Source organism: Myotis nattereri (genome assembly GCF_964212035.1).
Source record: "Myotis nattereri genome assembly, chromosome: 5".
In the NCBI taxonomy this organism is placed as follows: domain Eukaryota; kingdom Metazoa; phylum Chordata; class Mammalia; order Chiroptera; family Vespertilionidae; genus Myotis; species Myotis nattereri.
In genome coordinates, this window is record NC_138080.1 from 42102771 (window position 1) to 42118260 (window position 15490).

Genomic DNA, 15490 nt, shown 5'->3' on the forward strand with positions numbered 1-15490 from the left:
CAATGTGAAAGAGAAACATCTATTGGTTGCTTCTCATATGCTCACCAGCTATGATCAAACCTGAAACCTAGATATGTGCCCTGGCCAGTAATTGATCCTGCAATCTTTTTGGTGTACGGGATGATGCTCAAACCAACTGAGCCACCTGGTCAGGGCTATAGAAACTATTTCAAGGGTGAAATGTTATATTTTAATTGCAGTAAACAGAAGCTAAACAGATGTGCTCATCATAAACCATTTCACAGTATAACCAGAGTATTACTAATTAATAATTTTTATGAAAAATACTACTGACGAAAAAGTGAGTTGCAGGTTTTTTATGTTTTAAAGTTTTCTAAAACATTGATCTCCTGTTTGATTTATAATGGCACCAAATGCTACTAGCTGTGTGGAATCATTCCATAAAGAATCTAGAAAAAAGATTAGTCTGACTAAATAAAGATGTAAGATGACATGTTATAGATAGCTATTTTCAAGAAGATCTCTTTCTATGATTGTTAAAACTATAGAATATTACTTCAACAACATGAAAAACTTAGAATCAGAATTATAGAACTGAAATTTTGCTTATATAAAATTTTCTGACTAAAGATGAATATTCTATTTAAAACTTGAACAGTCTTTCAAAGAAGACTACGAACCTAAATGATTTTTAACATAGGACGGAGAGTTGTTGGGTTGGTAGGTGTGTAAACCCATTCTGAGAGGAAGGTTGTCAAATGACATACCACTGGAAATTTCTTCCTGTTATTTTATGTTCAGTTATGAAAGCTGTTTTAAGGAGTGAAAGGAATAAATTAGAATTAAGTGTTTTTTTTTCCAGGCTAAAATTTACATCAGCCTAAAAAGTAGTGCATCCTTTTGTGTAGTTGCTTTGTATTTAGGTATGTAATGCATATATGCTATTAATTTTTTATCACCGTTTATCCCCCTGTAGACCCTTCCTTCTCTACCTCCCTCTAGCCACCTGCCCCTGCAATCATTCACTGTCTTCTCTGTCCATGAGTATATGCTATTAATTTTTATTGATTAGCATGGATCTGGAGAAACTGTTACTAGGTGTGTATTTTGCATACTGCTGGTTTATAATATACATGGTTCAAAACATTAAAATAATAAATATGTCAAAGATAAATTTTGCTGACAGAGATTCAGCAAAAGAAATGCTTGCAGTACTATTAAATGCTTTAACAAGCAGTGTATCTTCACCATCTTGCCGTTTGAAATCATTTTTTCCTCTTGAGTGCTTTAATATGTAAATTATGTTCCAGTAATGGAAATTTATCCTTTTTTATTCTCAAAAACAGGTTGTACCAATAAAATTGGCCAAGTATATAAATTTTCATTAATATGCTAAAAACATTGTGTTTTCTCAGTCTCCCGTCTGGTGTAGGATTCTTATCAGGGCCTTAGGAGTCATGCTTCAGATCTCACAGAGTCCTTAGCGTTAACCCAACCCTGAGACTTATATAATACATACTTGTTTGGTAGCCCTGTCTGTCCATTGACATTCTAATGGTTGAAAGTTAGTAGACAAAAGCCATTCCTCAAATTCCTAGTCTTATCTAACAAAGAAATCAAATTTTAAACACCTCAACTCTATGCATGGTTTTTCCTTAGCTTGGTTTGCTGAGTTCCTTCTCACCTGCTGCTACCAGGGATTTTCAGCATGAACATGGAAGTGCCTGTCTTTAGCCTTCCAGAGTAGGAAAAGCTCCACTCACAGCCCGTTGTTCATGTAGCATTGTTAGGCTTTTTTGTTGTTGTTAATCCTCACCTGAGGATATTTTTCCATTGATTTTTTTAGAGTGGAAAGGAGAGAGAGAAAAACATCGATGTGAGAAAGACACATTGATTGGTTGCCTTCACACACAGCTCGACCAGGGTTTGGGATCGAGCTTGCCACAGAGGTACATGCCCTTGCCTGGAATCGAACCCGGGACCCCTCAGTCCCCAGGCTGATGCTCTTTCCACTGAGTCAAACCGGCTAGGACTTTGCTTCCTCCTCCCCCCCCCCCCGCCACTCCCCACTAATTTGAGGCCCCTCATTTAACCATTGTTGGCTAGCCAGCAACTCCTAGTGATAAAGTGGTACAAAGAGCCATCAATTACGTGTAATGGTGCTTAGCCACACTTCAGATGAACTTTTAAGATTTGGGGGAAAATACAGGTTTCCCCCAAAAATGTATGCACACTTAATAGCTGATTGCTCAATTTTGAAAATGAAATGTATTTTAATAAACAATGCCTTTATTCAAAGTGTATGTATACATTTTTGGGGGACACCCTATATTTATGGCGGGTTAGCCATAGGAAAGTAAAAGAAAACTTGGCAGAGATACCATGAAAGGGCACAATATGGACCACGAGTGAGAAGGAGCAAACTGGCAGTTTCTAGCAATGCCTGATTCCTGACAGATTTCCAGTTCCATGATATGAGTACATCCCTAATAAACACCTCTCCCTACCTTTTAAAGGTGACCCTATGTTGAAATCTATGTGTTGAATCCCAAACATAACTCCCAAGTTTAGTTTCCTCACTGAAATTCAAAAGAATTAGTTCTCACCTTGGGCAAGTGAGCCTTTAAATATATATACTAATATAATAACAAAATTATCTTTAGCTCTAATTTTATAAATTTTGGTTTTTATTTTCTAATTATCATACTCCTGACAAGAAATCTGTTGCCTTTTCTTAGATGTTGAGGACATGTTCACTTCCAGATCTCTCAAAGCTGTTCAGAACACTGATGGATGTTCCCACGGTAGGAGATGTCCGGCAAGACAACCTTGAAATGGATGACATTGAAGACGAGCACATTAAAGAGGGACCTTCTGATTCTGAAGACATGTGAGCGCAGTCATTAACAGAGAGTAACACTAACAGAGTTTCTGAGTTTATAAATGTTCTAGAGATGGTAACCTACCTGGACAGTTTCTAAAAATTATCTGTAGCTAACTTTTCACTACTCCTTTAACTTTTTACAACACGTTTAAACTACAGTCATGCAAATTTTGATAGGTATTTCTGCCTCAACCTAATATGGCTTAATCTCACTTGTAGAATATAAGAAAATGGTTTCTCTTGGTGTTCCCTGTTTTATTCACCACTTAGCATCCAGCATAATGGCTTGCACCTGGTAGGTGCTTAATAAATATTAAGTGAATGATTGTTAGCAGGATAATGACTGTTTAATAGTGCAACACCACATGATATAGGGGTTATAGTGGGAATTTATGAAGTGCTTACTTACTACACTACAATTCCCCAGGGAGATGACCAGAAAGCTCCATCCTCATCTATCTCCTGATGGGAATGATTTCAAAACCATGGCAGTGGGGAGTTAGTGGGTGGGATAGTTGTTTGGTTGTGTGTGTGCACTTGCTTACATGTGTGTTCTACATGTAAGTAACTTAATTGCTTTCACAAAATTCCTTTCTTCATGATTCATAGGGAATCTAAAATCTAGCAGGGTCATTTAACCAATACTTCTGAGAATGGTTGGAAGTGATGGCCCTTTAGACAGTAATCCCGCTTCACATTCTTTGATATCAGTTAGTCCTCTTACCCCTCAGACAGTGTTACAGATTTTGGGGGGGGAATAAAACCAGGACACCCTGTAATAAAGTGTTTGAGAAGGTACAGTGTATTTAAGTCTCCAGGAAATACATTACAAGATATTAGAATTTGTGTGATTTATTTTCTGATTTTTTAATTAAATTTTCTCCTTTTTCACCTCTGCCATTCAGTAGAAAGAACTTGTGTTTTGGTCTGATTGAAAGCATTAGATCAGTCTCACCATTTCCCTTCCTATAATATTTGAGCCAGGGTTACTTCATCTGCTGTATTTTATTTTCACTCTTTGTTTTTCTTAAGTCTTACCCCTTCTTAAATTTCTAACCAAATTTTATTTTTAAATGCTGCTTTCTTTTTTAAAAATTATTATGGGGTTCTGTAGAATTTTGCTGGTACCCTCAAAATTTAGAGAAAAAGTTACCTTTTTATCTTTGTTTTCTTCTGCTTAACTCTGGTCATTGAGCATTTTAACTATCTTTTTATTACGCCTATTGAAGAACATAACATTTCAGCACCTTTATGGTTGACAAAGTGCTAAGTAGCAGTTTTTTCCTCAGTTTTTATAAAGTCATCCATTTTTATCTGAGTAAACTATAGCTTAATTGTGACTTATGTCTTGTATTTACTAGTTGATTACAAGTTTATTTTAAAATTTAAGTTAGAAGCCTTTAACATGATTTTTTAAATTTGAAAACTAAGATTTTTTTTTAAGTAAGTTAATCCATGTCTGTACAGGAAATTTCACTTGACGTTTTCTTTGGGAGGAAAATTAATTTATTTAAATCCAAACTTTACTCAAAATTGACTAGTAAGAAAGCCTACTAAAAGGTGAATTTGGGACCAGGTTTTGAAGTACCTGAGACAAATTTTGAAATGTTCATTTCATAAAAGATCATAATCTCATTTTTCCTTGCAATGGCAGACTTAGCAGTCCTGCTTATTTTACGACCATTATAGAGGCCACTAATTCCTCTAGGCTGGCCACTAGAGGGTTTTATCCACAGGTCAATGTTCAGTCATTGTGGCAATGGTACATAGCAGATGTGCCTATTATGCTACTTTTGTAATTAAATGTAGTAAGTTAAGTGCTACTAGTAGGATGATCCAAAAATATTAGATACTCTCTTTGCTTTGCTTTTCTATAGCTACTACAAAGTCAAAGTGTAGGAGTTTGTACACATAAGTACAAAATAAAGCTATTTCTACATTAAAGATTATTTTCTTTTTCTATTAATGGAAATTTTATTCCCTGTCTCACATAATATTGTTGATATTTTAGTTCTTCGGTAAACATTTGTCTATTTGATCAAAGTGTAAACTTTAGGAAAGGCGTTAACCTATTTGCATGCCACTTTAGGAGAAAGAAGCAAATCATAGGAGAGATAACATTGTGAGTATGAGTACATTTTGGGGGTATTATAGAAGTGGTCACAGGATTTAGAATTCAGTCCTGTGTGAATTGACTGTGTGACCTTGAGTAAGTCATTTAAACACTTTGATTCACAGTTTTCATGTCTCTTATGTGAGTTTTGTGTGAATAAGATTTAAATAATAGGATAAAACTAAAGTACTATGTAAATGTATAATACTATTTGCATAAATTAGTTCATTTCAGTATCTATATTTCCATGAAAATAGAATTAATATCCTGAGCAATTTTTGGAAATAGGATTCCCCACATAAGATTATTATGGTTAATGTATTATAATTACAGTAAAGTCTACTTATATACTTTAGGAATATTTTCAAGAATAAGGATCTAAAGATGAGACTTCTGGTGACCATTTTATTTACTAAATCATCCAATTAACCTGAACATATAATTCCCTAAGTATTTCCATTTCTAAGAGTTCAGATGCCCAGTGAGGGTTTATATGGAAAGCTTTTTGTATGGTGTGCCATTATTATACATCCATACCAAGATTTTGCTGAACTTTCAAAATTACATAAAAGAAAAGTTTTGGAGTATTAAGTGTTTGAGTAGAAAGACATGGGCTTTAGTAGTGTTTAATTTTTTAAATTTCAGTGTGTTTGAAGAAACTGACACAGATTTACAAGAGCTTCAGGCCTCTATGGAGCAGTTACTCAGAGAGGAACCTGCGGGGGAGTATAGCGAGGAGGAAGAATCAGTCCTGAAGAACAGTGACCTAGAGCAGACTGTGAACGGGACAGATCCAGCCGATGAGGAGGACAACCCCAGCAGCGAAAGTGCTCTTAATGAGGAGTGGCACTCAGGTGCGTGATCACGATTGGGGTGGGCCTTTTCCTTTTTCAGTGTGTACACCTATTTCAACTAGAGTATGTTTTTCTGATATGAACCATTTACAGTTTTATTTTTTGTTATTTTTATTTTTTAATAGATTTTTATTGATTTCAGAGAGTAAGGAAGAGGGAGAGAGAGAGAGAAACATCAATGATGAGAGAATCATTGATTGGCTGCCTCCTGCACACCCCCCACAGGGGATGGAGCCAACAACTGGCCATGTCCCCTGACTGGGAATTGAACCATGGCCTCCTGGTTCATAGGTCGATGCTCAACCACTGAGCTACACCAGCCAGGCTGAACCATTTCCAGGTTGTTTTTTTTAAATATATTTTATTGATTTTTTACAGAGAGGAAGGGAGAGAGATAGAGAGTTAGAAACATCGATGAGAAAGAAACATCGATCAGCTGCCTCCCGCACATCCCCCACTGGGGATATGCCCGCAACCCAGGTACATGCCCTTGACCGGAATCGAACCCGGGACCCCTCAGTCCGCAGGCCGACGCTCTATCCACCGAGCCAAACCGGTTTCGGCCCATTTCCAGTTTTAAATAAAACTGAAGCATGCTTCTTTGTCTTACTTATATTTATTCTTTTTCTTTTCACACAAATGCACATATACAGTTTTTCCATTTCTTTCCCATTAAGTTATGGAAATGCTTTTTGAAGCATTTTTATTCTATTTCTTGGCAGAATAATAATATTTATTGATTGATTTATTTTTTTAGTAATAAAGATAACTTCATTTTCTTAGTATTTTATGTTTTGCAAAGAGCTACATACAGTGGTTAACTAGAAGGGTTAAGACTAAAGCAGCTTTTTAAACTTTGGTTTAGAAACTATTCTTTATTCATAGCATTACCGCTAAAATACAAAGAAAATTTGTGTATTCCAATAACTGCATTTATTTGGGAAGAAGAACTAATGTGGAAAGGAATGATCCTTCAGTAATTTTGTTTTTTACTGGAATTTTTCAAAGTACCTTTGGTGTGCATAAAACATACAGAGCATTTATAATACTTTTTAGGTGCTTTACTAAAGTTTTATGGTATGTATTTTAGGTTGTCTGCCTTCTGCATGCTTTTTAATGTTTTGGCTCATGTTTAATAATCTACTTTTTAAAAACAGTAGTTAGGGTTGGTTGCTGTGATGCAGAACATATGTGTGTGCTTTTTCTATTTTTTATTTATTTTTTGCTACATTTGATGACATCTGTAGGGAAGCTTTTATTCTATCCTGGTTTACTGTTTATTTCTATAAAAAGAAAAGATTTTCAAAGTAATGTTCTTATTAAGACAGATTTATGTACATTGATTGCCTGTATAAATGGCAAATATTATAATGACAAAAACTTTATATTTAAAGTACAAAGTGCTCTGTTTCTTTTTTATTATCATTTTTAGGTAGAGAAAGGGAGGGGAAGAGAGAGGGAGAGAGAGAGAGAGAGAGAGAGAGAGAGAGAGAGAGAGAGAGAGAAAGAGAATGAGAGAGAGAGAGAGAGAGAGAGAGAGGGACAGACATCGATTGGCTGCCTCCTGCATGCCCCCTACCAGGGATTGAGCCCATGTACCTGAATGGGAATTGAACTGGCAACCTTTCGGTGCACAGGATGACACCCAACCAACTAAGCCACTCCAGCCAGCGCCAAAGTACTCTATTTCAATGACATGATTCACTTACAGAATTTTAGTATATTAGGGTAATAATTATTTGATTTAGTCTTTTTTAATGATATCTTTTTAATGTTTTTTAGATAACAGTGATGGTGAGATAACTAGTGAGTGTGAATATGATAGTGTCTTTAACCATTTAGAGGAACTGAGACTTCACCTGGAGCAGGAAATAGGCTTTGAAAAGTTCTTTGAAGTTTATGAGAAAATAAAGGTAAGTGAAATGTCAGTTAAAACATTTAATTTTGAAATATGCTCTGTTTAAATTACTAGTGAAATGTCAGTAATTTTTTTTATTGGTAAGTAAATTTATTGTAAAAGATTAACAAAGTATCCAACTAGAGAAAGATAATATTCAAATATTACTTTGTATTTGGAAACTTGGTATAGGCTGTTCATGAAGATGAAGATGAAAATATAGAGATTTGTTCAACAATAGCTCAGAATATTTTGGGAAACGAACATCAGCATCTTTATGCAAAGATTCTTCATTTAGTCATGGCAGATGGGGCCTATCAGGAAGGTAAGATTTCCTCCCATCTTTATATTTTAAATAAATGTGCAAAAAACAAAATGGCAAATGTAAATTGATGAGCTTCAGCATATGCAAAGTTTAACCTAAATAATACTAAATGTAATCTCTTTCAGAGTAAGGAGAGTTCATCTGTAGGGATTGGAATGTAACCCATTTTTATATTTGGAAACTATTTACCTATAGAATCACTAAAAAATATGTTAGGACTTTATGAAAAGTTATTAGTTAAAAATGATTTCTCTTGCCCTAACCGGTTTGGCTCAGTGGATAGAGCATCGGCCTGTGGACTCAAGGGTCCCGGGTTCGATTCCGGTCAAGGGCATGTATCCTGGTTGCGGGCACATCCTCAGTGGGGAGTGTGCGGGAGGCAGCTGATCGATGTTTCTCTCTCATCGATGTTTCTAACTCGCTATCCCTCTCCTTTCCTCTCTGTAAAAAATCAATAAAAAATATATTTTAAAAAAATGGTTTCTCTTTAAATATAGTCAAGAGCACTTACCATGGAACCAAGAGACCAGTGTCACAGTCCTGACTCTTTGGGAGGCTAATGATGTGACATTGATTTATTTTGTCTTAAGTTTCACTTTTCTTTGCTATAAAAATAGAAAGATGATCTCCAATCTAATGTACTTAGATTGGTTTTCAAAGTAGTTATTGTGTGCTTCTGGAAGGTTGTCCGGAAGGACGTCCAGAAGGTCGTTTGGCTGTCCGGCCTAATTAGCATATTACACTTTTATTATTATAGAATATATATACACACATATAATTGATTGCTCTTCCTAAGATACTTTTTAGTACAGTAGGAATTAGAGAAGGAAAGGTTGGTTTGTGAGAAATGGAAAGAAATATAGAGGGAACAATTTATAAGGAAAATAGAATGAACTGATTAATGTATATTAGGATGAAATTGACCATATTAGAAGCTTTTATTGAAATTTAGTCTTTGTGATATGACACTGTGAAGTGTGTAAAATACACAGAGGAAATTAGTGAAGATTTTTGACCTAAAAAAACTGACATAGTGAATGAGGTGTCTTATAAAGTTCAATCTGGCAGCAGTATTCTGGATGGTTTGCAGAGTGCCAGATTGGAAGTAATCTGTTTTGAAACTGTAGGTGTGTTTGGGCATGAGGTGATGAATACCTGGATTTTCTGTTCATAGGAATAGAGCTGTTAATATTCAGTTCAAGTATTTCAGAGCAAGGCTTCTTATAAAAATATTTGATAGTTTGACTCATGAAAAATTGTTTACTAAAATGAAATTAAATATTTTTTTAATTTGGGGAGCAGCTTTATAATTATGTAGACTTATTTACATTGACTGTTTTTTTCCTAAAGTTTTATGGTATGTTTTCTAAAGCTCAACAAAAAATGTTTCTTTGGATTGTTTTAATAGAAGTAAGTCTTGTAAAAACTCTAATAGTTATTGATAAATCAAAATTAGAAAATCTTCAGGTACAGTGTCAGTACTGTTATCTTATAGCTTCAGAAATCACTGTATTTTGCCCAGCCGAGTGGCTTAGTTGGTTGAATGTTATCTTGTGCACCAAAAGGTAGTTAGTTGGGTTCCTGGTCAGGGCACATACCTGGCTTTCAGGTTTGATCCCCTGTTGGGGCATGTGCAGAAGGCAACCAATTGATGTTTCTCTCTCACATCAATGTTTCTCTCTCTCTCTCTCTCTTTCTCTTCCTCTCTTTCTTTCAGCATGTCCTCAGGTGAGGATTAAAAAAAAAAATCACTTTTTTCAGTACTATTCTTTTTAACAGAATAACTGTCAAGAAAAAGTTAGGGTTGTTAGCAACAAGTAATGTACTGAATATATACCAGTCTTCCTTCATAAACCAGTAATTAGTGCTGCATTTATTCTTCATTATGATCTCTTTTAGCCCTCTTAGGATTATAGCAAATAAAAATAAAATGTTTTATATTAATGGTGGTTGCTATGAAATCTATCAATAGAAACTTAAGGGAGCACTTCTCTATAAAAAATGTTAAAGAACTACAACAGTAATTGGTGGAAAAATATAAGAACTTAATGTAGAGATATAGACTTAGTCTAATGAAGATGTTCCATTACACAAAATACCTTGAAAGTTCTCTTCTGGAATTTCCCTGTGACAGCTTATATACCAGATTCTTTTGATTATCCTTTTTGGTATAAGTGCTTTTTCTGGGAACATTTAATTCTTTGGAAAAAGCTCAACGTTACTTTAAAATCAAGCTTAGTGAATGAAGTGGGTTATCAAGGTCAATAATATGTGGTCTTGCCCTAGCCAGTTTGCTTGGTGGTTAGAGCATCAGCCCAGAACTTTGGGGTTGCAGGTTCTGTTCTGGTCAAGGGCACGTACCTTGGTTGCAGGCGCACGTGGGAGACAACAGTTAATTATCTCTCATATTGATGTTTCTCTGTATCTCCCCCTCTCTTCCACTCTCTCTAAAAATCAATGGAAAAATATCCTCGAGTGAGGATTAACAACAACAACAACAACAAAATAATAAAATGTGGTCTTTTTGTTTTAAGTCCTATCCTGAAGTAAGGAACCTAATTTTTCAAAATTAATTTATAAACTGATTCTGATGATTTTGAACAAGAATGTATTTCTAGAATATTGGTCAAAAAATTCTATTACTTTATGGTTTGTAGGCTGAAATTGAGGATTTAAAATGTTGATGCTTAAATTTAACAATATACATTTTTATAAGACTTTATCTTTTTTGAAAACATTAAAGATTGCATTTAAAAATACATACAATACAAGATAAAATTAAGAACAAGTGTTTGGGAAATTCAACATATCAGGCAAATGAGTGCAAACAATATAATACTAAGCCAAGACCGAAGTAAGAATACAAAGTTTATGTTCAAATGATTTCTACATTTTGTGAAAATAAGTCACAAATTTGGTGCTGATCTTTCTAGCAAAGCAGGAAACCTAATTAAGTACATGAGTCACAGTGTGCATGAGACAAAACATCTCAGTTACGCAAAGGTCAGCTATTTTTGGTATTGAAAGAAAGGAAACAATTTCCCACGATTCTTAAAAAAGAGAGGACTATGATATAGTGTTCCTCAAGGTCGAATAATATGTCGATTCCTTTAAAGGGTAAAAAATTGTTTTCAGATTCCAAGAATCTAAGTCCATGGACATCAGTGAAAAACTCAAGTTTTAGTCCTTAAAAATGCCCGTCAGTTGTGATTTACTAGTGTAAAGCAAATGCTTTCCTCCAAAATGTTAAAAGATTATTTTTATTATTAGAAAATTGGAAATATATAATTAAAACATTATCTGGAACTTGTGAATTCCTGATTTTATTGAGATCTTGAACCCCATTTTATAAAATCCTATATAATAAAAGGGTAATATGCAAATAGACCGAACGGCAGAACAACTGAACAACCAATAAAAGCATAATATGCTAATGATATGCTAAGGCTGCTCAACTGCTTGCTATTACATGCACTGACCACCAGAGGGCAGAAGTCAACTGGTAGACCAGTCATTATGATGTGCACTGACCACAAGGGGGCAGATTCTCTGACTGGTAGGTTAGCTTGCTGCTGGCATCTGGCTAATCGGGACTGAGTGAGATGGGCCAGACACATCCTGGAGCCCTCCCGCAGTCCCTCCCCAGCCCAATTGTGCACCGGTGGGGTCCCTCAGCCTGGCCTGCACCCTCTTGCAATCCAGGACCCCTCAGGGGATGTTGGAGAGCCGGTTTCAGCCCAACCCCACAGTCCACTCCCCTGGGGAGGGTGCTAGATGCAGGGCTCATGGCTGGTGAGCGCTGCTGCAGCAGCGCGAGCCTCTCCTGATCGGGACTGATTGGGCACAAGCCTGTGGCAGACATAGTGGGGCCTGGATGAGCGGGAGCGGCAGGTAGCTGCAGGTGGTGTTGGACTGTAGGTTTTGGCCCGATCCCTGCAGGCCACCCAGAGAAACCCCACCCATGCATGAATTCGTGCACCAGGCCTCTAGTAGTACTATATCAGACTGAAAAATATCCTCAGTAATTTTTACAGTAGTTGGATTTCATGTGGCTCTTTCTCATAATATGGCATGATGCAAGTTACTGGCATACGTCCAACCTTGTAGTCTCTTAAGAAGGAAATACATACCTTCTTTCCACATTCACTTTGGATATTGTACTGTGTTTATGTAATGAAATTCTCTAGAGCAGTTAAAACAAATGGGCTAAGTTTTTATCTATCAATATGGATAAGCCCCACAAATATGATCAGCTGAGTAAGTAGTTAGTACATGATACCATTTTTGTAATGTTTAAAAGCAATTTTATTTAAGTATACTTATATCTAATAAAAGTAAAAAATCATGGGAGGGAAGGACTCACATCAGACTCAGGATACTGCCCCTGGGGAAGAAGAGAAGTCACTAAGATTGGAGAAGAGTACTTTGTACCTGTAATATGATTTTTCTTAACAAATAATCCAAACCAATATAGCTACAAGTTAACTTTTATTATTTCTAAGGATTAGGTAGGTGTGCACCTAATCATTACTTTATTCTCTGTACTTTCCTGACTATTTGAGACATTGTGTAATTATAAAAAATAATTAAATTATAAGAGTGATAATTGTAACATGTATGTTGCACAAGGTAATGATCTGGCTGTATTGTAAGAAATCAAGGTTTCAGGGTAATTCTTCCTAGGGGAGAGGACATCAGAGTTGGATTTTGAAATATTAATGTGAATTAACCCCCAAATCAATATGTGTACTTACACATAGAGTGATGTGAAATATTGCATTAGGGGAACTATAAGCAATTCACTTTACTCAAGCATGAATTATGGGGATGCTTAGGGAAGGTGGGCAATGAAAGTAGATAAGGCTAGATATATTGAAAAGGCCAGATAATGAAGGGCTTTGCAATCCATATGAGGGTTCTGTCCTGAGGCAGTGGGGAGCTAGTGAAGGGTCTTAAGCAGTGCAGTGATTAGAGATGACACTTGGAATTTAATGAACAATCACCTTTGCTAGCGTGTGGAAGATGGCGATTGTTATCTTAGATTAAATTAAGTGCTCTAATTCATTCAGCAGTGTTTTTTTAGAATAACAAAAAATTGGAAATAACCAGTGTCCATAAATAGAAATGCTGAATTGTACCATATCCATAAAATAAAACAAAATGCAGCCATTGAAATTGACATGGAATATATCTATGACTTATTCTTTTTCAACATTTTATTGTAAAATTGTCATTATATAGAAATGTTGAAAGAACTTTCCAAGTTATCACCCATATATGCACCACCTAGATTCTGCCATTAACATTTTATGATCTTGTTTTATTACTTATTTATTCATCTTTTTGTCCATTATGTGTTTTAAGGGGGAAAACTCATGTCTCAAAATGCATTTTATTGTAATTTTAAGAAAGATATTTGTATATGCACAGGGAAAGATCTGGGAAGATTTATATAAAATTAACATTGGTTGTCTTTGGCTTTTGGATGATTTTTTGCTTCCCACTTTATTGTTCATTGTATTGTCTGAATATTTTACACTGAGTATGTGGTATTATAATAAAAATTACATTAAAGCTCTTTTCCTTTAGCATGAAAAATATAAATTTTTTACAAGTAGATACATACAGTTGATTTGCAGGGAAATGAATTAAATTATTTTCTTTTTTTTCTCTTTACAGACAATGATGAATAATCTTCAGAACATTCTTTAATCCTCACCTGTATGAAAGCATTTGAATTTGGCTCATCAGAATAACAAATTTCAGTGGGGACTGTAGCAATCTTTTATAAATGATATGTCAGATTTAAGATGGGCATGCTGATTGCATGAAAAAGTTGGACAAACATGACATTTTTCAGTTAAGATTCTAGTATTTTATCTATTATATTTTGTTTGTTGAGTTCTATTGTTGCCTCCTACAGACTATATACTTCATTAAATCTTCCAACCAAAGCATAAGAGACATTGATCCAGAATTGGGCATAATGGTTTTGAAGAAGATATATCATGAAGTAAGGTAACTTTTACTTTCAGCAAATGTCCTTAGGTCGAAAGAATTACTTATGTTGTGAAAGACCTGCCTGTGGTTTTTCATTTAAGCATTTAAATAAGGCCCTTTTTTTCTGTCTACTTGTTTTCACGACCAGCAATTAGGTATTAAATAACCTTGTCAAGGGCTCTATTTAAATCTTTACATTTTGAAGATGGAATTTTTTAGCCTTAAAGTTTATATGCTCAGCCCTTTTTCAACCGTGTGTCTCCTGAACTAGCTGAGTGAAAACAGGCTATAGAAACAGTCTTAGAAATAGTTGAAAATTTTGATTATGAAAGAATAACAAAATTATATTTCCTGATGTTAAAAATGTTGATTACTTCTGTTTCTTTTTTTAAAAGACCAGAACCAGAAATATTATATCTAAAAATTAGTCCGTGGATTTTAACATCAACCTAGCATAGAGCATAAAGTTGCCCTTTCTGTTTTTAATGTTCTCTCATGCATGTGCTTTTATGAGATTAAAAAGGAGGAAGGAATCGTTTTTGACACTGACAGTTTTGGTAACTGTTATTCTATAGGGGGGAAATGTTCGCCTCTTTTATTTCCATTATGAGAGGATCATTAAGATTGTAGTCACACAGCTTTAATTGCAGTATTCGAGGTTTCAGTAGCAATGTATAAAGTCCAGATGCTTTTCGTAATAAAAGTAGATTTTTTGAAACTTGCGTACAAAGCAGCCTGATTGGCATAATCTATAATTTGAACAATAAAATCTAATCTTGCAGCACTATCAGTACCATGCTGAATTTATTATGTATATTATTTCTAGCATCCAAAACTAAATACTTGACTTTTATAAATTTGTTTATTTTGTGATATTACAATTAAATTTTTATTATCTACCTGAAGTGCAGTGTTGGTTGTCATATATTTATTAGCACTGTTTTCAATAGAGTGGTTTTACACAGAGCTGAGAACACTTTCATTTCTTTTACCTGATGATTTTTATCTTTTTTTTTTTTTTTAGTAGATGAATATTTGAATTCTGTACTTTAATTCTGTATAATCCTGAAAGATGAGAATGATTTTTTTAAGTCTTTAACCTATTATAACTATTAGAAAAGCAAGTAAAGGTTATGACACAATAGAAAAGGTTGTTTAGCCATATTTCAAAAGTGTCATATATATAAGACTAGGGATGACAAACAGGGTTTGTGTCATCTCCAGTCATCTTGGTGGTAAGTGGCTCTGGAGTATTCTTATGGAAACGGTCATCTATACCAGTGGCGAAGAGGGTATTATTGGTCAGTTGGTTTGGAAAAAGTTCTCTAAACAGACCTTAAAATTGCCAAGTATAAAAGAAAAAGATCTGACTTCATAAAATTTATAAAATTTTACTTTTTTTTTTTTTTATATATATTTTATTGATTTTTTACAGAGAGGAAGGGAGAGAGATAGA

At 34.8% G+C, this 15490-nt stretch overlaps 1 protein-coding gene across 1 annotated transcript in view; it reads left to right on the top strand.

Moving 5' to 3' along the window:
* Positions 1-15174, top strand: part of NEK1 (NIMA related kinase 1) — a 152525-nt gene extending 137351 nt beyond the window's left edge. Inside the window, exons 30-34 of the mRNA XM_081091794.1 lie at positions 2700-2851; positions 5604-5812; positions 7595-7725; positions 7902-8034; positions 13714-15174. Coding sequence (XP_080947920.1) covers positions 2700-2851; positions 5604-5812; positions 7595-7725; positions 7902-8034; positions 13714-13727 — 639 coding nt within the window. The 3' untranslated portion in view covers positions 13728-15174. The remainder of the gene's footprint in view (positions 1-2699; positions 2852-5603; positions 5813-7594; positions 7726-7901; positions 8035-13713) is intronic.
* The last annotated feature ends 316 nt before the right edge of the window (positions 15175-15490 follow it).